At 43.0% G+C, this 22824-nt stretch overlaps 1 protein-coding gene across 3 annotated transcripts in view; it reads left to right on the forward strand.

Moving 5' to 3' along the window:
- Nucleotides 1-13269: 13269 nt before the first annotated feature.
- The window catches only part of prpf38b (pre-mRNA processing factor 38B), a 36519-nt gene continuing 26964 nt past the window's right edge, over nucleotides 13270-22824 (forward strand). The window contains exons 1-2 of one of the 3 annotated variants that reach the window (XM_072511396.1): nucleotides 13270-13746; nucleotides 21013-21081. In XM_072511396.1, the coding sequence (XP_072367497.1) occupies nucleotides 13513-13746; nucleotides 21013-21081 (303 nt within the window). In that variant the 5' untranslated portion in view covers nucleotides 13270-13512. Of the gene's footprint in view, nucleotides 13747-19438; nucleotides 19538-21012; nucleotides 21092-22824 lie in introns of those variants that run through there. The other 2 variants (XM_072511398.1, XM_072511397.1) reach the window with 2 other exon arrangements.

Consider the following 22824-nt stretch of genomic DNA (forward strand, 5'->3'; position numbering starts at 1 on the left):
AGCTATTTTTAAAATATTCAATATTAAAAATACTTATCCCACCACCAGTTACTGGAATCCCTTTGGAATAATCCTTGTTTGGAACTATCACTGTACAATAGCATGCTTTTGACATAGGAAAGAAGCCTGAAAGAAGAACAATTGCTTTCATTACTTTGAAAACTTGCAACGGGTCAGCTTGATGTAATGTCCCATTGTCAGCCATTGCTTAGTATGTAGCTCTCTTGCTTCTGAGGCACACAGTTGGGTTTAAGTTCATTTCCACAAAAATCAAGGCTGACACTCCAGTGCAGTACTGAAAAGTGTTGCACTGTCAGAGGTCTTGCAGATAAGACATTCAACCAAGGCTCCACCTTCTCTCTCAGGTGGATGTAAAAGATCCCATGGCACTATTTTGAAGAAGAGTAGGTGAATTACCCCCCCAATGTCCTGGCCAGTATTTATCCTTCAAATATCACAAAAACAGATTATCTGATTATTATCGTATTGGTGGTTGAGGAACTTCGTTGTTCGTAAGTTAGTTGCCTCTTTTCCTACATTATAATAGTGACCACACATCAAAAAGTACTTAATTGACTGCAAAGCGCTTTGGGATGTCCAGTGGTCGTGAAAGGCATGTATAAATAGTAAACCTTTCCTTAAACTCTTAAAGTAACTGTTAAGACTCCATATTGTTGTTGCCCTTTGATATACCCACTCAAGGTTAGTAATAATTTTCCTTAATTTGATGAGTGGATCTATATCAGCACACCATATGGATTTGGTCAAAGTTAACAAAATAGAGGAAATGTAATGCAAAAAAGGAAAGATAAGAGGGAGAGAGAAGGGTGTGGGGGGAATGGTGGAGAGCACAAGCAGAGAGCTCAAGGAAATCAGATGAACAAAGGAAATTGTAAAGAATTATTAAATGCGAAAGCAAACTCGAAGGTGGGGAATGAGAAAGAGGGAAGAAAAAAAGTCAGAAGAAACAGTCCTCTCCACGATGCATAATCTGCCAGGCCATTGAAGCAGAAAGGCACGGATTCTTATCCGCCCAAGTAGCCCACAGCCTAGGGATTTCAGGGACATCGAGCAAGACATATATCCCAATAAAAGGCAAAAATGAAATGTGTACCAGGACAAAATAAAGGATTACAAGATAAGCAAAGCCAGAACTTGTGAAAATGCAGCTGCTCCTGCACTCACATCATGGTTTGGTATCAAAGCATACAAAGCACGTTGAATTTCCCAAGGTCATCGGCAGACGGAAAGGAAACAGAGGTGGTTGTGGCATTGGACGCTGAGAAGGCGTTTGACCGTGTAGAATGGGGGTACTTGATGGCAGTTCTGGAGCGGTTTGGGATTGGACCAAGATTTGTGAACTGGGCAAAGCTACTACATAAGGAGCAGAGGGCGAGTGTCCGCACAAACAACATCAGCTCGAGATACTTTTCTCTCCACCGTGGGACTAGGCAGGGATGTCCTATGTCCCCCCTGCTGTTTGCACTCACGATTGAGCCGTTGGCCATCGCATTAAGTAGTTTGGGGGTATGGAAAAGAATAGTGCGGAGGGGGTTAGAGCATAGGGTGTCCTGATATGCCGATGACTTGCTGTTATACGTGTCGGAACCGAGTGTATCAATAGGGGGAATATTGGAACTGCTTTGAGTGTTTGGGTCTTTCTCTAAATCTAGACAAGAGTGAGTATTTTATGGTGTCTCTTCCGGGGGTGGGGGGGCTGCCATTCCGTAGGGCAGGGACACTTTAGGTACCTGGGGGTGCAGGTTGCCCGGGGGGGTGGGGGGTGCTCCACAGGTACAACATTTCTAATTTGGTGTGGAGAGTGAAAGCTGATCTGACAGGGTGGGATGGTCTCCCTCTGTCACTGGCGGGTTGGGTACAGGCGGTTAGAATGAATGTGTTGCCGCGATTTCAGTTTATTTTTCAATGCCTGCCGATTTTCCTGCCAAAGGCTTTTTTCAGAGAGATTGAGGGAAGGATTACTTTGTTCAGGAGGCCAGAGTTAGAAAAGTGCTGCTACAGAGGGAAAGCAGGCAGGGGGTTTGGGTCTTCCGAACCTGATGTATTACTACTGGGTGGCGAATGTGGAGAAGGTGCGGAGCTGGGTCAGAGGGGTTGATTCCCAGTGGGTCAGAATGGAGGAGGGTTTGTGCAGGGGGTCGGGATTGAAAGCACTAGCAACAGCGCCGCTCCTGATAGCCCCGGGGAAATACTCAGGGAGTCCGGAAATGCCGATTCGGGGGAACCACAGATTTGAGCCAGAGAGGTGGGATGGAAATTTTTGGAAATGGAAGGAGAAGGGGATTAAGACACTAAAAAACTTGTTTCTTAGGGGTCGGTTTGCAGGATTGGAGGAGCTGGAAGCGAAGTATGGGCTGGGGCAGGGGGAAATGTTTAGATACATGCAGGTTCGAGATTTTGCCAGAAAGGAGATACAGAGCTTCCCGATGGAGCCGGCCTCCACATTGCTGGAGGTGGTGCTGACAACAGGGGGACTGCAGAAGGGGGTAGTGTCAGTGGTTTATGGAGCTATTTTGGAAGAGGAGAAGGCACCACTGGAAGGGATCAAAGCAAAGTGGGAGGAAGAGTTGGGAGAGGATATGAAGGAGGGGGTCTGGTGTGAGGTGCTCCGGGGAGTGAATGCTTCCACCTCGTGCGCGAGGTTGGGGCTGATACCATATTCGGGAGGCTATATTCAGGGTGTCGGACCAGCCAGGGTTGGAAACGGGTGCGGAGGCAGATGTTGTCGCCTTCACCTCATTGATCGCTCGAAGGCGGATCCTGATAGGTTGGAGAGCAACCTCTCCACCCTGTGCCCTGGCGTGGCGGGGGGGGGGGGGGACCTGTTGGAATTCTTGACTCTTGAGAAGGTTAAGTTTGAACTGAGGGGGAGGATGGAGGGGTTCTACAATTCATGGGCATTATTCATTATGCACTTTCAAGAATTGGATAACATTGAACATTCGTTGGGGTGTGTGGGTGGGAGGGTTGGGGGAGGGGGGCTGTGTTGTGTTAATGGCGACTATGGGTGATCCCTAATTCCTTTTTGTCATTTGTTTGTGTGAACATGCGGGCTAATGTTTGGGGTTTGGTGGGAGGATGGGATCGTTGTTATTGATATGGGGATTGACATATTTGTTACTGATTATTGTTTATTGTTGGTGGGTGTAAATTTGGGAGAAAATGAGAAAAAGGAGAATAAAAATATTTTTAAAAAAAAGAATTTCCCACGGTCAATTGTAGCCATCTCAGATGGCCACCTGCAAAGGACCATGGGAATTATGGCCAACCCAGGACTCAGACACACTCAGAGCTTGTGTGTGTATTTGCAACCCAGATAGCTAGACGCGATCGAAACCCCCGCTCGTTTGCATTCTAATGGCCCATTTCCCCAGAACAAAAGAACTGTACTCAGGTAACCGATAGATACAGACTAATTGGCGCCACTCCCTTTACTCAGGGAGCCCAAACAGCGAAGGTCAATGACCGCTAAGGACACGCCCAGCCATCAAGGCACCCGCCCCTTTATTGGCCAAAATCGAAGGCAGTGATCGAAGCCTGTCGAATTATTTGGTCCAAGTTAAGGACCGCCCCAAAGAGCGCGAAATCCCAGAGGGATAAGAAGAGACACAGCCATGTGCTCGGTCTCTCTTGGATCCGGCCTATGCCAACCCAAGTGCAGCATAACGACCAGACAGACAAGTTCAAGACCAACGATCGCTACCAGACGGATGAGCCCAGCAGAAACAGAGCCACTTCTTCCACCCAGCCACGCAAGATCCGGACAAAGGCCTTGTCCATCTACATAGAGCCAGTTGCCCTGAAGTTAAGTATAGGTTATTGTAGTTGTTAGGTGTAGTTTAACTTGTAGTGTTTTGTGTTGCATGTCGAAGTAATCCTTGTGTATAAATAAACCATCTTTGAACTTGAACTGACTAACTGGTTGTGTGGTCCTTTGATCGATATCCAGTAAAGTCTTGTGGTGGTATCATTTGCTACCTGGTGACTCTAAAGAGCATCGTTATTAATTGGCAGCATTATTGGAGACTGGTGGCAATTGGCAACACAATCAGTAGCATTTAAGTTAGTGGAATGACCCTCATCACTCTCGAAAAAAGATTATCTGTTTTTCAGAATTATTTGAAAAGCTGGATTCTTATTCAGGTAAAGTTCATATTGTTTTTAAAACAGGGATGTATGTGTGAGAGCACGTGAGTGAGAGGAAAAAAGAGAGAGTAATGATTGTTTTTTTAACCCATTTGGAAGAAAACGCACCCAACTTAGGAATTAAGTTCTTTAAGAGTTGAGTCATCACGCTAAAGCTTGTAAATTGTCATTTGAAGGTCATTTCTTTTGTTGTTTGAAAATTTAAACATAAAGGATAAAGCATTGCTCTCATCCGAATTTTTGCTTAATAGCAAAAAGACAAAATATTTTTGATGATCTGTGCCTTTGTAAATAATTTCACTTCCTGATTGAGAGAAGACAGAAGCAGATACACTTTTAAGACCAATTAGCAAATGTAATATTTATACAAATCTGTTGCTTAAAAAGCAGTGCATTGCAACTTTCACAATATCTCCAGAAACCTGTCCTCCAGGTTAAGCGTTCTTTGAAAAAAGTGAAACTTAACATCCAACCTCACTCCCCAGTTTCCAAATGGGCCCTAAATTCTACACAATTTCATCACTTTAAATGGTATACCTACATGTTGTGCCTTTAATAGTTTTAAGTATTTAGATAATTTGTTCTTTCATTAATGACCAAGAAGAATTCACCGGCAAGTCAGGTTCCCTCCAACAATAATACTAGAGCAAATAACTTTTTTAATTCTTGCATGTGATAGGGGCATCACTAGCAAGGCCAGCATTTGTTACCATGTATAATTACCCTTGAAGGTGGTGACGAGTCACCTTTATGAACCGCTACAGTCCAAGTGATATACATACGTCCTCAGGATTACTAATAGGAGTAGACCATATGGCACATTGCGTCAGTCCGCCATCAATACGATCATGACTGATCTTCAGATTTAACTCCACTTTTCCACCTGCTTCCCATATCCTTCGATTCTCTCCCGCTCCCCACATCATTTGATTCCCTAAGAGACCAAACGTCTATCACCTCAGCCTTAAATGCATTTATCAATGGAGTATTCACAATTTTCTGGGGTAAAGAATTCCAAAAATTCACAATCCTTCAAGTGAAGAAATTTCTGCTTCTCTGTCATAAATTATTGGCCCCTTATCATAAGACTGTGCCACCATATTCTAGATTTTCCAACCAGGGTGTCCATCCTTTCAAGTCCCTTCAGGACATTGTATGTTCTGATAAGGTCACCTCTCATTCTTCCAAACTCCAGACAACTCCCCGTATCTGCGTGAGTTTCATCCGGGTGCTCCATTTTCTCCCACAGTCCAAAGATGTGCCGGTTAAGTGGATTGGCTATGCTAAATTGCCCCTTAAGTGTCCAAAAAAAAAATTAGGTGGGGTTTCTGGGATAGGGGTGGCACGGGCTTAAGTAGAGTGTTCTTTCCAAGGGCTGGTGCACTTGATGGGCTGAATGGCCTCCTTCTGCACTTTAAGTTCTATGATAGTGGCCCAATTTACTTTGTCTCTAGTCACAGGACAACCCTGTCAACTCAGGACAATACTGTCAACCCAAGGGCCAATCAAGTGAATCATTACTGTACCAACTCCACTGCAAGGAGCTTCAGGATCTTGACTTTTTATTTATTCATTTCCGGGATGTGGGGATGGCTGGTGAAGTGGGAAATGGTTCAGAAGGGCACTTGGCCCAGAAGATAGCTGCCTGACACACAAGATAGAGACACAGAGAATAAAGCAGACATAACGGATACCTGGAGCCCAGCGGGGTGCCAGTGGGACAGATAGGAACAGATCCAGGACAAAGGGAGCCAGACAGGAAGATTAAGAAATACATAAATGCGGGACACCACTTGAATAAAGCTGACTTCAGCCAAGGTGTACACAATGATATGCTAATACGAATGTCTTCGGTCATTTCCTAAAACAAAGGGACAATCGATACTGCTTTCCTGCTGCTACCTGTAAAACCTCTTTAACTATAACCATGTGTAAATGGCAAAACGCTTACAAATAGCAATGTACAATCTATAAAATGTTTAAAGATAACAAGGTGATAATTGTTTTGTATCTGGGCTCATTGTGAACCCGAAGTGGCTGTTTAAAGATAACAAGGTGATAATTGTTTTGTATCTGGGCTCATTGTGAACCCGAAGTGGCTGTTTAAGATAACAAGGTGATAATTGTTTTGTATCTGGGCCCATTGTGAACCCAAAGTATAAAATGAATGACTGACATTCAAACCACGAGAAAGGCTGGCTACCGAACCGCGGGGTACGTACGCTTTCTCCCGAAGCTTCGTGTAACAATAAACTGCACTAATTGGACACAGCAAGTCTGACTCCTGAAGTGGTTGATTTTCCCATAACACTGGTTAGGCCAGCATTTATTGCCCATCCCTAGTTGCCCTTCAGAAGGTGGCGAGTTGCCTTCTTGAACCACTGCAGTCCTTGAGGTGTAGGTACACCCACAGTGCTTTTAGGGAGTTCCAGGATGTTGCCCCAGCAACAGTGAAGGAGCGGCGATATATTTCCAAGTCAGGGTGATGAGTGACTTGGAGGGGAACCTCCAGATGGTGAGGTTCCCAGGTATCTGCTCCTCTTGTTCTTCTAGATGGTAGTGGTCGTGGGTTTGGAAGGTATTGTTTAAGGAACCTTGGTGAGTTACTGCAATGCATCTTGTAGATGGTACAGACGGCTGCCACTGTTCGTCGGTGTAGAGATTAAATGTTTGCGGCAGGGGTAGCAATCAAGTGGGCTGCTTTGTCCTGGATGGTGTTGAGCTTCTTGTGTTGTTGGAACTGCACTCATTCAGGCAAGTGGAACGTATTCCATTACAGTCCTGACTTGTGCCTTGTAGATGGTGGACAGGTTTTGGGGGGGGGGGGTTTATCAGGAGGTGAGTTACTTGCAGTAGGATTCCTAGCCTTTGACCTCAGTGACAGTGAACAAAATGTGATATAGTTCCAAGTCAGGATGGTGTGTGACTTGAAAGGTTACTTGCAAATGGTGATCTTCCCATGTGGCTACAGCCCTCTTTTTCTAGGCGGTAAAAGTTGCAGACTTGAAAGTACTGTTGAAAGAGGCTTGCTAAATGCCTCTTCCAGAAGGTCCACTCTGCTGACAATGTATGTTGGTAGAGGGTATGAATGAATGTTTAAGGTGTTGAATGGGTTGCTGATCAAATGTGCTGCTTTGTCCTTAATGGTGTTCAGTTTCATGAGCATTGTTACAGATACACTCAACCAGGCAAGTATTCCATTGCACTCCTGACTTGTGCCTTGCAGTTGGTGGACAGACTATGGGGAGTCACAAAGTGAATTACTCACTGCAAACTTCCCAGCCCAGACAGATACAATATTTATATCGCTGGTAGAGTTAGGTTTCGGGTCAATGGTTAAACCCATCCCACACCAAAGACTACAGGAGATCCATTAGTTTATTAATTATATATCTCTCAAGACCATTGGTTCACAGAGCAATGGGCAGTGCCATAAAATTTAATCTAAATTACTCGGTACAGAATATTATTTAATAGAACAGAGAAAAGAGTTAGGGCAGCACGGTAGCATTGTGGATAGCACAATTACTTCACAGCTCCAGTCCCAGGTTCGATTCCGGCTTGGGTCACTGTCTGTGCGGAGTCTGCACATCCTCCCCGTGTGTGCGTGGGTTTCCTCCGGGTGCTCCGGTTTCCTCCCACAGTCCAAAGATGTGCAGGTTAGGTGGATTGGCCATGATAAATTGCCCTTAGTGTCCAAAATTGCCCTTGGTGTTGGGTGGGTTTACTGGGTTATGGAGATGGGGTGGAGGTGTTGACCTTGGGTAGGGTGCTCTTTCCAAGAGCCGGTGCAGACTCGATGGGCCGAATGGCCTCGTTCTGCACTGTAAATTCTATAATAATCTATAATAACTTGCTCCACACTATCATGAGTATACCAAGTACTTTTGAAGTAGTCATTGTTGTAAAGAAGGAAAACGTTGAAGCCAATTTTAAAAATAATACAATTTATACAGCACCTCTCATGGCATTCCAAAGAACTTTACAACCAATGATACATTTCTGAAGTGTAGTCAATGTTATAATCAATTTAAACAGAGAGGCCCCATAAATATCATGTGATAAATAATTAGATAGTCTGCTTTAGTGATGTTGGTTGAGGAATAGTTATTAGGCAGAACGCTCCCGCCCCCCACCCTTCATTGAATAGTGCAAAGGGATTATTATAGAAATAGAATTCCTACAGTGCAGGAGGCCATTCGGCCCATCGAGTCTGCACCAACCCCCTCTGAAAGAGCACCCTACCTAGACACATTCCTCCAGCCTATCCCTGTAACCCCATCTAACCTGCACATCTTTGGACTGTGGGAGAAAACCAGAGCACTCGGAGGAAACCCACGCAGACATGAGGAAAACGTGCAAACTCCACACAGTCACCCAAGGCTGGAATTGAACCCTGGTGCTGAGACAGCAGTGCTAATCACTGTGCCGCCCTACATAGCCACCCAAGAACAACAAATAGGGACAAAAGGATTGCACCTTCATCAGCATTCTGACGTGTCAACTTGGACTCAAGTGCTGAAGTCTCTGATTGTAAATCATCATAATAATAATAATCATAATAATCTATATTGTCACAAGTAGGCTTACATTAACACTGCAATGAAGTTACTGTGAAAATTCCGTCGTCGCCACATTCCAACACCTGTTCAGGTGCACAGAGGGAGAATTCAGAATATCCAATTCACCTAACATGCACATTTTTCGCGACTTGTGGACAGAAACCGGAGCACCCGGAGGAAACACACGCAGCCACAGGGACAACATGCAGACTCTGCATAGACAGTGATCCAAGCTGGGAATCGAACCTGGGACCATGGCACTGTGAAGCAACAGTGCTAACCACTGTGCTACCATCAGTGGCACTAATATCCCATAAAAACAACTAAAAATACCCACTGACTGTAGCCACCTGAGTTGGACACTTCCCGACTTAAAATGGAGAACCGCAAAGGCTGAAGGGAAATTCAGCCAACACAGGCAAAAACTAGCAGGTGCAAGGTTACTGTGTATTAGACTCTGCAGAAACCCAGACAGCATCGATACAAGCAGCCATCTACATAGTAATGAGCGATCCCCGGGAACAATTGAAACATTTTAAGGTAAACAAGGCCAAGCCAGACTCCTCAGCGCCAGCAGGAGCCAACACAAAAGAGGTTAACGGACACTTAAACACCGCCCAACGAACAGGGAACAGCTCCAGTATTGGAGAAATCGAACCAAGTGATTGGAACAAAGTCCAATCACGTGGAACCAGGTACGGGGTCCGCACCGAAGGGCGGAAAGCCCCTGGGGACTATAAAGTAAAGCCCCCAAGTTCAAATCGTCCTTCTTGACAGGGTCACTCAGCAACGCGAAGCAACCCCCGAGAGTGAACTGTCCAGCGGCCTCCAAGCAAGTAAGTCTCAAGTCAACGCTCACTACAAGATAGGCGCTCCTAGCTACCAGTCCATACCAGCTTTGAATCCCGCAGACTCAGGACCTGAACAAAAGGCCATTTGTTCCCCTGACCTGGTGGGCCAATCCGAAGGTAAGTATAGGCCTGTTAGTTATAGAAATAGCCTAGAAAGTAGAGTTTATGCATGAGTAGTGATTTACTGTGTTTCATAAATGTGCTTTGATTTGAATCTTACTAATTGGTGTGTTGAGTTATTGATCATTACTTGAACTTTAACCTCGTGGCGGTATCATAAAGGTTATAAAACAGAGCCAATTGAACCAACCAAAAGTTAGCAATATGAGAAACCATATGCATTGTTACAGATGTGCGAGTTCTGCATTTAAAACAATTTGACATATTCAATCACAATCATAGAAACCCTACAGTAGAGGAGGCAATTTGGCCTATCGGGTCTGCACCAGCTCTCTGAAAGAGCATCCTACCTAGGCCCAAACCCCCTCTATCCCTGTTATTGAAAATATGGAAAGATGTGTCATTTGAAACATGGAAGTCTGGCAATATCTGGTCTGAGAGAAACATGAGAAGATACAGGGAAAGCTATGAGGAGCGATTGAATAAACTCGGTTTGTTCTCACTGGAACGAAGGAGGTTGAGGGGCGACCTGATAGAGGTATACAAAATTATGAGGGGCATAGACAGAGTGGATAGTCAGAGGCTTTTCCCCAGGGTAGAGGGGTCAATTACTAGGGGGCATAGGTTTAAGGTGAGAGGGGCAAAGTTTAGAGTAGATGTACGAGGCAAGTTTTTTACGCAGAGGGTAGTGGGTGCCTGGAACTCACTACCGGAGGAGGTAGTGGAGGCAGGGACGATAGGGACATTTAAGGGGCATCTTGACAAATATATGAATAGGATGGGAATAGAAGGATACGGACCCAGGAAGTGTAGAAGATTGTAGTTTAGTCGGGCAGTATGGTCGGCACGGGCTTGGAGGGCCGAAGGGCCTGTTCCTGTGCTGTACATTTCTTTGTTCTTTGTTCTTTGAAAGATCCCACAAAGGGTTAACAGCAGCTGTCAGGGTAGGATTGTAAAATGCAGATATCCTTGGTCAAGCAGGCTTAGCAAACAAGACAAACAGGATTTTTGAATGAAGCCAAAAACAATGGCTCACACCTTCATTGAAAGTAACTATCTTTGTAAGGATCTGGAAAAGAAAGGAGGCTCAGTTGAATTTGGTGACAATTCTAAGTGTGAAAATTTGCTAAACCAGGTAAATTAAAGAAAACTGGAGACTATCAGTCTACGAGAAACATAATTCAAAGCCAAAATCAAAGTCAAAATTGAGCTGAGGACACAATTGGAAAATAAAACTATAGAAATGACAGGAATTAAGAGTAACACTCCTTGAAGTTAAAGCATTTTGAACATCACAAAGGAAACAATGTAATCAGATCTATAAGATGAAGTCATATCAAAATGAATACTTAGTTGGATTAGAAGGTTTAGATCAAAGATACTTTTTACAATCAAAGAAAATAAGAGTTACTTTACAATAACGTCATAAAAACTTAACTGTTAGAAAGCGAATATAAACCTCGAGACCAGGGCAACGAGAACCAGAACTCAGAGGGAGAGAGAGAGAGAAGCAGAGAAGGAACAAGAGAAGCAGCTAGAGTCAGATTACAGTCAGCTCGGTCATGGGAAAGAGACAGGGCAGAGCAGCCGAGCTAAAATAGCTAAGTACATCTAAGGAAGACTAGAATTTAAAAAGTAGGCAGTCATCTCAGAGATAGCTCTCACAGTTCTGTACATGGGAAAGATAGGACACAGCAACTGAGCTAACCAGCGAATACATCTAAAGACTTTAAAGAAGATTGATTGTCAAGTTGGGTCTGAAGGTCCCTTCAACCAACCAGAAGGATCCAGAAGCAAGATCTTTTTACTTTTCTGTAAAGACAGTGATTGCATCTTTTAAAAAGAGGAAAAAAAAATTATAATAAAATAACTTAAAAGTTTTAACCTGAAACAGTGGTTATTAGTCTACTTTACTTACTTAGCAATGTGGGACCCAGGATCAATGCTACTAAGTGGTAAGTAGATGAAATCTTCGGTGAAGGTATGGGTTATACCGGGGGATAACTTGAAAATATAGTTTGACCTGAATAGCACCCACTGAAGCCTGTATCGGAGTCGGGGAGTGAGAATCCCTGATCACCATTTAGTGTCGGCCCTTTTTGGTATAGGGGGACTTCTAAGAATAGTGGTGAGTTTTCAAAAACAATCCCGTAGCCCCATGTAGAGCCAATTTAGCACAGCCAATCACCTAACCTGCACATATTTGAACTGTAGGAGGAAACCGGAGCACCCAGAAGAAACCCACAGACACTGGTAGAAAGTGCAAACTCCATAGTCACCCAAGGTCATAATCGAACCAGGGTCCTTGGCACTGAGGAAGAGTGCTAACCACTGTGTCCCGTGCTACCCCGGCCAATAAATTAGTGGCTTTTATAATATTGCACAACTGAAAACAAATGTCAAGCAACACAGTAAAATGCTTTCTACATAATTTAATGGAAAATCATGCAACAATGCTAAAACGGGTTAAAGAGAGAATTATACAAAATGAGTTTATAAATCATATTTTGAAAGATTGAATCTCAAGATTTATATCAACAAGTTGGTATTTATGGAAGAATGTTTAATCGTTAAAAGTGACATGGTCATTTCTTTTTAGGCAGGTCCTCTGGATAGAGGATGACCTGCTTCAAGTCTGGTTCAATGTGTCCTGAAATGGCTGATAAGTCTCCCGAAACAATTGCTCCACTCGAAACTCAACATTTTTGGGATGTTGAAGGGGTCAAACATACTCATGGGAGACCCTGGCTTGTGACTGTGCAAAATGGAGGAGGCTCAATCGCAAAGGCACCAAATACATCACGAGGCTTGATTAGAAATGTGCAGTGCCGAATTCAAAGTTTCAGAGGAAGCACACAAATTTCCAAACAACCCATCCCTTCAAACTGTACCTGCCCCATATGTGGCAGACACTAGCAGTGGCATAGTACACGAACGATAAATCCATAATATTTAGCATAATGCCCCCCTTCTGCACAGGAAAGAACGGAAGGACCAGCAGGCAATTCAACCCCTTGAGCCTCATTCCGCCATTCAAAACGATCGTAGATACTGCGAAAAGTCCAGAAGATGATGGAAACTTAAATATGAAAGAGAGCAGCAGGGTGATGTTTATATTTCGAATGGAGACACTGGAACAGAATTTTATATCACATTCTGACGAACCTGTTTCGCCTGAATTACTTAAAAAATATATATCCCAACGTCCATACACAATTTTTGTTAAGGATGAGGAAAGAGTGATTGCAAAATCTACACGTGCGCGTAAAAAAAAAAGGTCGTTCGCCCAGAACCAAAACTGTAACCATGGCGAAACAGCAGACCATCGGCGAGGGACTTCTTTTTTTTGAAAGGCCCTTCCTTCCCTCTGCCCTCCTTCGCCGCAGCTCGAGCACAAACCGGCACTTCAGCCACATGACGCATCCAATCCCAACACAGCACCCTTGGCTCTCCGCTTCTCCTATTGGCCAGTCCTCCACAGACCCGCCCCCTCTCCGGCTTTTGGTCGGTTGTTTGCACTGTCTGTCTAATGACGTCACCACACTTCCGTTAACCGGAAAGAGGTAGCGGGCGCCATTTTGTGTTTTTTTTAATTCGGCGAGGAGTACGTCTGTATGTGTGTGTGTTTGGAAATAGTTTTTAAAAATATATTATTAAGAAACGTTTGAAAGTCTGTTCCTAAGCCAGTCGGGGGGGGGTAGGTTATGTGTGTTTAAAAACTATCGATTGTGTAGGTGGTAATTCTTTTCACCGACCGGCGGGCATTGATGTTGAGACCTTTTCTCCTGTGAGCGGGAGTGAACAGCAGCGAGATGGCTAACAAAACGGCCATTGGAAACCATCAGCAACAGCAGCAGCAAGCGGGGGGAAGTGTCAAGCCGGCTTCCTCCATCAAACAGGGCAACGTGCTGCCGCTGTGGGGCAACGAAAAGACCATGAACCTCAACCCGCTCATTCTCACCAATATTCTCTCCTCGCCCTACTTCAAAGTGCAGCTGTATGAACTGAAAACCTACCACGAGGTGGTGGATGAGATCTACTTCAAGGTAAGAGGCCACTTTGGATTTTCTTCTTCGACCTCGGCCCCCTCAGTAAGAACCGTTTGGTTTGTTCTGGTAGATTGGGCTCCGGTGGCGGCGCCATGTTTGGTTTTTCCATACGGTCACGATAGGTTTAGGGACATTTGGGCAAGGGCAGAATATCGGGAGAAAATAAATAAGCAAGTGTTTTTTCAGAGTTGCCGCAAGAATAGACAAACGCTCTCTATCTCTCTCTCTCTTATATATATATTTTGGGAGTATTGGTTTGAATGCTTCTATTATTCGTAAAACATCTTTAGAATGACTTGAGGTCAGTTGGCTGGGTTCTCGGTTTCTTCGCTTACCGGCCTTTTCTACTTCCAAGGCGCCTGAAATTCAGAAGAGCGTATGGGGAGTTGAATACGTGTTTGTCTAAATCATGTTTTTTTTGGAAGTCTGGTGAAAATATGCAGACCATTCACAAGAGAATGATTTTTTATTTTATTTTGGGTGCAATTATTTAGTTTGTAAATGTGTGTGTATATGTATCAAAAACGCATTCCGCTTATGGCTGTAGACTTTCCCAGTATGTTCCCATTTATAATGGAATTTGCAGGTCCAAATTAGGCACCGCAGAATAATTAAATTCTCCTCTCCCCCCCCCCCCCCCCCCCCCCAAAAAAAAACTGGTTGGGATGCTGCATTACTGGTGTGGAGGTGTAGTTGGCGTGACTAGTTTACATGTGACTATATAGAATTATAAGTGGTTACAAAGAAGGAGGCCATTTGGCCAGTCATGTCTGCTGGCTCTCTGAAAGAGCAATCCACCAACTAATCCCACACCCGTTTATGCAATGGTGAACATTTTTTCTTTCTTCGGGTACCAAGGGTATCCAATACCCTTTTCAAAGCCACAATTGAATCTGCCTCCAGCACCAGGCAGTTAGCAGACCCTAACCACTTGTTATGTTAAAAAAAGTTTAACCTTATGTTGCCTTTGGCTATTTTGTCATTCATCTTAAATCAGTGTCTGCTGGTTCTTGACCCTTTCACCAATGGCAACTGTTTCTCTCTATTTACTTTGTCCAGATTCCCTGATGATTTGGAACACCTGTCTTATCTACTCTCTACTTTCCAATCTCCATGGAGAATAACCACAGTTTCTGTCAGTTACCCTCAGAACTGGTCCCTCATCCCTGGAACCATTCTTGTGTAAATATTTTCTGTAACCTCTCTAGTGCCTCGCATTCTCCTTAAATGTCTAGAATTGAACACACTACTCCAGTTGAGACCAAACCGTGTTTTTTTTTTAATATAAAGGTTTACCATAATCTCTTTGCTGTTGTGTTTTATGCCTCTATTTATGAAACTACAAGACCCCATATGCCTTATTAACTGTATCAAACATATGTGCCCTTGTACCTCCAGGTCCTTTAACTCCTGCATCCTCTTCAGAATTGTGCTGTTTATTTTATATTGCTGCTCCTCATGCTTCCTCCCAAGACTAATCACTTAATACTTTTCGGAATTAAATTTCATCTGCTAAGTGCTCCCCATTCCACCAGCTGATGGTCTTCTTGGAATTATTATGCATGATTTGCCCATAGCAAACCTTTGCTGACTTTCTTGGTCCAAATTTGTCTAAGTGACTGTTAATTTTATCTTGGATTATCACTAACTGGATTTATCCTTCGCACCCTTTTTGGAACAAAGGTGTGTGACATCTGCAATTCTCCAGTCCTCTGGCACCACCCTGTATCTAAGGAGGATTGGAAGTTGAATGTCTAATGCCTTCACAATTTCCACCCCATCTTCCTTCTCTATTTATAGTGATAGTACCAAAGTGGAATATGTGGCTGGCCATTGGCCTTTTTAGGGATGCAGTTTTATTCTGGCCTCCCATATAGTGGAAAAATACTTAATGAAGTTACCCTGTACCAACCATGTTCTGATATCAGGAAAGTTACACTGCCAGAATGGTAGAGTTGTGGATGCTACTGTATTGCAGAATATAAATGGGGAATTCTGTAAGCTGCTGATCAGTTATATTGAGTCGCTGTCATTGGAAGTGATACCATATTATAATATATAAAATAAGAATGCATTTATGTGTAATTTTGAAGGGTGATCTGTTATATCTCGGGACATCTTTTCTTTGTAGATTCATAATGAATAAGGTTCCTCCATTGATTACAGGTGGGCCATGTGATTTAGTTACAATTCAGATGGTGGATTTACATTTGTTTGAGGATATTCTGCACTGTATTGAGCTATTAATTATTGCCCACAGTCCAAAGATGTGCAGGCTAGGTGGATTGGCCATGCTAAATTGCCCTTAGTGTCCAAAATAGCCCTTCGTGTTGGGTGGGGTTACTGGGTTATGGGGATAGAGTGGAGGTGTGGGCTTGGGTAGGGTGCTCTTTCCAAGAGCTGGTGCAGACTCGATGGACCGAATGGCCTCCTTCTGCACTGTAAATTCTATGATCATATTAGGGAATGAAATCTGCCATGCTCGCCCTATCCGACCGACATGTGACTCTAGGTCCACAACAATGTAATTGATTCTCAATTGCCCACTGAACTGGCCTAGGAAGCCGTTCAATTCAAGGGTAGTTATGGATGGGCAAAAAACAAGGATTGCCAGTGATACCAACATCCCATGAAAGAATGGCAAAAAAACTTCAGACTATTGTAAATGGTATTGGTAACTATCATGGCCTGCATTCTGGTTTAAAATACTAATAACATTTTTCTTCATGACATAAGAAATAAGAACAGGGGTGGACCATTCAGTTTCTCAATCACTCAAGATAGTCATTGCTGGTTTTCTGCATCAACTCCACTTTCCTGCCTGCTCTCCATATCCCTTGATTCCCTGAGTCTCAGTTTCAAATATACTCAATGATGTAGCATCTACAGTTCTCTGGGGTGGACAATTCACAAGATTCATAACCTTCCTCAATCCTTTGCTTCTGAGTCTTAGATTCCTCAGCAGGGGAAACAGCCTCTCCATGACCACCCTGTCCAGCCCCATCAGAATCTTTTTGAATGTTTCAATGAAATCATTTTTCATTCTGCTTTAGTGTATAGGCCCAACTTACTCAACCTCTCATCATAGAACAAACCTCTCATCCCAGGAACCTTCCTAGTGAATCTTTGCTGTATCGCCTCCGACGCAAATGTATCCGTATAATATGGAGACCAAAACAGCACACAATACTCATGTTTTGGTTGCACCAAAATCCTATACAATTGTAGCAAGATGTCCTTTGTTCTCCAATGTCCTTGTAAGTAACCAAGGCCAACCTGCCATTTGTCGCCTTAATTACCTGCTGTACTTTTACGTTAACTTTGTGTTCTTTGTACAAGCACATCCAAGTCTGTTTGAAATCAACATGTAAACAGTTCACACCTTTTGAAAAGTACTTTTTCTATTATCGCAGTGGATAACTTCCATCTTCCCCATATTATACCCTGTGTGCCACCCTGTTGCTCAGTCACCTAACCTGTCAGTATCGCTTTGTGGCCGCTTTGCCTTCTCCTCACAGCTTACATTCCTACCTAGCTTGGTATAATCAATAAACCTGGATGAAGAGTCATAGAATAATGTATCTAAGTCATTAATATAGATTGTAAGTAGCTATGGTTCCAGCATTCGCTGTTTGTTTACCCTTGCACTTTGTTCCCTGTCCCTTAACCTCTGTCCATAGTAACCTTTTGTGAGATACCTTATTGATTTTGGAAATCAGAGAATACTATATCGACTAGTTTCCCTGCTAGTTCTGTCCTTGCAAAGTTAATACATTTCTCAAACACTATTTCTCTTTTATAAAATCATGTTGACCTTGTTTGATCATATGATTTTCTAAGTGCATTGCTTTTTAAAAAAAATTAAAGTACCCAATTTGTTTTTTCCACTTAAGAATTAAGGGGCAAATGACTCCTGGAATCTGGCACATCATAATTGAAGGTTCTTCTGTTCTTCTGCCTCCGTAGATAGTTCCGGCAGTGAGCTTTTGCCCCCCCTTCTGCCAACACCCCGACTCCATCCCTCCCCACCATCCTCCTTTCCCTCTCTCCCCACCACCCCTCCTTTCCTGTTGGTACAGAGGCGAGGGTATCTGGTGTCTCCAGCGCAAAGTTTAGTGCTTGTACCGTTTGTTTTTTGCACAACTGTGTTGTGAACCGTTTTAATAGTTAGAGTATCCTACCCCCCTCCCTGTATGTTGGCACAGACGGGAGGGTACCCTGTTTCTCCAAGACAAAATTAGTGTTCATACCATTTGGCCTTGTATATATTTTTTTACTGTTTTAATAAAAAAATATGGCCAATCCACCTACCCTGCACATTGTTGTGTATTGAGAGTGAGACCCACGCAAACACGGGGAGAATGTGCAAACTCCACACAGACAGTGGTTTGGGGCCGGGATCGAATCTGGGCCCTCAGCACTGTGAGGCAGCAGTGCTAACCACCGCCACCCATAAGTGAATTGCTAAGACTTCCTTAATAAGATAACTATGCCGAGCTAACTGACCTGCAGCTTTCTCTCTCCTTTTTTGAATAGAGGTGTAACATTTGCTAACTTTTAATCTGCTGAAGTCATTCTAGAATTTTAAGAAATAAAAAAAATCATAACCAATGAATCCACTATCTTGTTGTTTCCTCTTAAAACCCTATTATGTCTAGAGGATTTGTCAGTTTTTAGACCCTTCAGTTTTTCTCTACTGACATTAGTTTAATTAATTTCCTCACTAATTAACTCCTTGGTTACCCGCCATTTCTGGTATGTAATTTGTTTTGTGCATTGTGAAGAAAGGCACAATTTTCAGTGTCCCTGCCATTTCCTCATTCCCTGTAATAGTTTCTCCTGTCTCTGTCCCTAAGGGCATTTACTTTAGCTCTTCTTGACGTAAATATTTGGTTTGCTTTTATCTTCCAGGTTAGTTTACTCTTTCCCTTTTTATCAGCTTTTTGGTCAAGCTTTGGTTGCGAAAACACTCTCAACCCTCTGGTTTACTACTGTTATTTACAATATTATGCACATCTTCAGATAGATTGAGTGAACAAAGCTAGGGCAAATGAAGTTCAGTGTGGCAAAATGTGAGCTCATCCATTTTCGACCTAAGAAAGATGAATATTTTGTGAATTCTAAGAAACAAAATCGGACCCTTTTTTAAGAGCGGTGGAAATCTGTAATCTCCAAAAAAACTGGCTGCAGCAGCAATTGAGCTTTCAAGACTTGATAGATTTTTGCTGGGTAGGTGTATCAAGTGTTATGGAACAAAAGTGGGCAAATTTATTGAGATGCAGGTCAATCATGACCTAATTGATTGGCAGAGCAATTGCAAGGGGCTTTATAGGCTACTCCTGTTGGTATGTATTTGTGCCGCTACAAAGAGAAACAAACTGGTGTGAAAGGTCATCCCCGATGCTGTAGCTATTCTATGATTCGATTGAAAAATTGCAGACCTCTGAAAGTTGATTCCAAAACTCTATTTCGGAGAGTTGGTGCAGATTCGATTGGCTGATTGGTCTTCTGCACTGTAGGGATTCTATGTTCTTAACTACATATAATTGAGTTGTTCAGATGATAAATTTCAACTCTACTACTTGCTGACAGGCACCTTGAATCGCTTCTTTAGGTTATTTTTGGATATTCATTCTTGAATATGCTTAAAATATCAATACTCCTTTTCCTTTGTAGATTGAGCACTGCAGAAATGAGAATCATCTCACGATACATGGTTTTCCTTTCTTATCCTGACCAAGCAGGTGGCAATTCAGGAACAGTTCAAAATGCATACTTCTCTTTAAATGTAATTTATTTGCTGTTCGTTTATTTATTAATTATTTTTACTATTTGCAATTTGTATAATGTGACTTAAATTAGTAATAATGTAAATACCTTCAGTGGCTATCTGCCTGTGATTTTGATCTACATAGCAGTTGAAATAGAACCTTATTGATGCAAATGCATGTCTTCTACAGAAGTAAATTTGCCTTTTTTTGCTATATATAAAAAAGCTTCAGATTGGTCTTAATGGATTTCAATTGTAAACAAGAATGCGGAAAGAAAAAGTGTTGCTGGTCTCCTACGGTCAGTCTTGTACCATGAAAGCAGCGGAGGCAATGGATGTATAATCCATTAATCAGAGCTGCCGATTTCAGGCAATATATGCTGCTGGCTTATCCTGCTTTGTGGGTCAGCTGATCAGAAACCAGGACTTAATTGAAATCACCGCTGATTTTTGATAAACTATTCTGATCCACAAGAATCCACTAGCTGGGCTGGAATAACTGCTTAAACCGTGGCCCGGGGGGGGTCAGCTTGATTTTCATTCCAGGAGAGCAAGAACACATGTCATAGCTGTTCTGTTTGTGTTCTCTGGCCCTACATCACCCTTGCTTACTGGCTGGTCACACTTGCAACTTGCATTATTTTGCCTTTAAGTAAATGCAGACATGCTTGATGGAGATTTAATCAAAAATGGACACCCAAATCAAAGAAGAAATTATTGATTTGTGCTGTTGAGTTCATTTTTCGAGGTGTTTGGAAATGTAGATGTTAAAGATGTTGTGAAGGAACAATTTAATACCAATGAGGAGGAAATCATTTCCTATTTAAATTTTGCAGCTATAAAAAGAAATGACTGAAGAAGTAATAACCTCTTGGTATCTGAACGATAACACATTTTATCAATATACATGCTTTAAATTATAAGCCAGATTTTATATTAATTGCACTAAAAAAGTTAATTTCTCAAACTATTTTCCTTTCATAAAACCATGTTGGCGTGTTTAATGATATGATTTTCTAAGTGCTTAAAAAAACAATATTCCAGCACTTTGCTGGAATTGGGATGAGATCTTAGGGGGGGGGAGAATAACTTCAAATACGCCCAGTTCTTTGACAAATTAATTTGAGTAAACATGGAAGAGTCATGCAAAGAGGAATCAAAGCATCATATGCAGTGATTGCATTTGTGTCTTTGGACATTGACTCCAAAAGCTAAATTTGTTAAATTAATTTGATGTCTCGATTTTTAAATTTTGCAAATTTTACAGCACTTAGTGTAATTTATTTGTCTTAAGATATATTCCACTGTCTTGTTCAACTATTAGCTAATAAAGACAAAGCAGAGTTGTTTGCAGATATGTAACCGGTATCCAAATGAACGTACCGGTATCCAAATGAACGTACAAAGTTATTTGCTTTGGCTGCAAAGTTAGGTTATCTTACAGTATACTGAAGTTACAAAAGCTTCTTATGATTTTCTTTTGTAAATTGCAGGTTACTCATATTGAACCATGGGAAAAGGGGAGCAGGAAGACTGCAGGCCAGACAGGCATGTGCGGAGGGGTAAGTAGAAGTACGTGCTTTATTTTTTTAAATAATCTCTCAAATTACAAGTATTTATCTGTTTGGAAACACTTGCACATCAGACAACATCCGTGGGGAGAGAAACAGTGTTAGCATTTCAGGTTGATGACCTTCTATTAGAACCGGAAAATGCTAAAGATGTAACATGTAAGGAGCAAGTACAAAGACTTTGGGGGGGGGGGGGGGGGAGGGGGGGGAATTCTCCGTTGTCTGATGCCAAAATTGTAATGGGCGGAGAATCGGAGCCAATGGTGATTTGCTAATTTTTTTAATATAAATTTATAGAGTGCCCAATTCAGTTTTTCCCAATTAAGGGGCAATTTAGCGTGGCCAATCCACCTACCGTGCACATTTTTAGGTTGTGGGGGTGAAACCCACGCAAACACTGGGAGAATGTGCGAACTCCTCACGGACAGTGACCCAGATCTGGGATAGAACTTTGGACATCGGCGCCCTGAGGCTGCAGTGCTAACCACTGTGCCACTGGGTTGAACTCGGTTGCTAAACTGTCTCCTCCAAACTGGCGTCATTGTGTGGCGTGCAGGCCGTTGGCGCCCCATTGGCCGTCCCACCCGCGATGCTCCGCCCCCGATGAGCCGAGTTCCCGGCTGCGTGGGATGCATGTGGTCTCAGCCGGTGTGCCGACTGTGGACTGTGTCCAGCATCGCCACACTTGGCTGGGATCCGTGCCGCTGGCCTGGGGAGTGTCTGATAGGGCTGGATGGACTGGTGAGGGGTAGCCACGGGGTGGGCTGTGGGGTCGTGGTTGGAGGGTTAGGTTTTGTCCATGGCCTGCGCCATGATGTACGGTGCAATCGGTGAGGGGTTTGTGTCGATTTGCCCGTCGTGAAACACCACTGGTCCCACGCCGGTGACGGCACTTAGCCACAGAATGGAGAATCCTGCCCGTGGCCTTTCCCGGTTCTAATAAAAGGTAATTAATCTGAAAAGTTAACTGCTTCTCTCCCCCCACAGATGCTGCCTGAATTGTTGAGTATTTCCAACATTCTGTTTTTGCTTCTGATATCCCTGCAGTATTTTGCTTTTGTCATTGTGCTTACCTGTCTAACCACTTGATTGCATACTGATTTGCCCTAAACCACCTAGCGGTTTAATCACTTGAATGATGATTTCTAGGTGATTTCATTTCGGGCATAATCTAGTTGCTGCCAGCTCTCCATTTTAAAATATGCCTAATGTCTTCAATGTTTGGGAAATTTCACCATTTTGAGCGGTTCACATTCAACGCAACCAGAATGAGATGACAATTCGTTTTTAAAAATTTGGAGTACCCAATTATTATTTTTTTCAATTAAGGGGCAAATTAGTGTGGCCAATCCACCGGGCCTGCACATCTTTGGGTTCTGGGGGTGAGACCCTTGCAAACACGGGGAGAATGTGCAAACTCCACACGGACAGTGACCCGGGGCTGGGATCGAACCCGGGTCCTTGGCAGTGCTAACTGCGATGACAATTCTTGGATTTATGCAAGCCCCGATGCTGCTGCAGTTTTAATTCAGATTTCTTGAGCAAAAATCTTGTGACTGAATCTCTTCTATCGCCCAGTATGTCTCTTTCCACAGATGGTTACATTATGTCACTTGCTTCCAGCTGTGATTTTAAGATTCTCCCTCCATCTCTTGTTACACCACCTCTACTGCCATCCCTCACCAGACAGCGTTTGTTGCCCAGGGGAAACCTACTGAAGTGAAGGTTTATTTG

Source organism: Scyliorhinus torazame, chromosome 7 (genome assembly GCF_047496885.1).
Source record: "Scyliorhinus torazame isolate Kashiwa2021f chromosome 7, sScyTor2.1, whole genome shotgun sequence".
In the NCBI taxonomy this organism is placed as follows: Eukaryota; Metazoa; Chordata; class Chondrichthyes; order Carcharhiniformes; family Scyliorhinidae; genus Scyliorhinus; species Scyliorhinus torazame.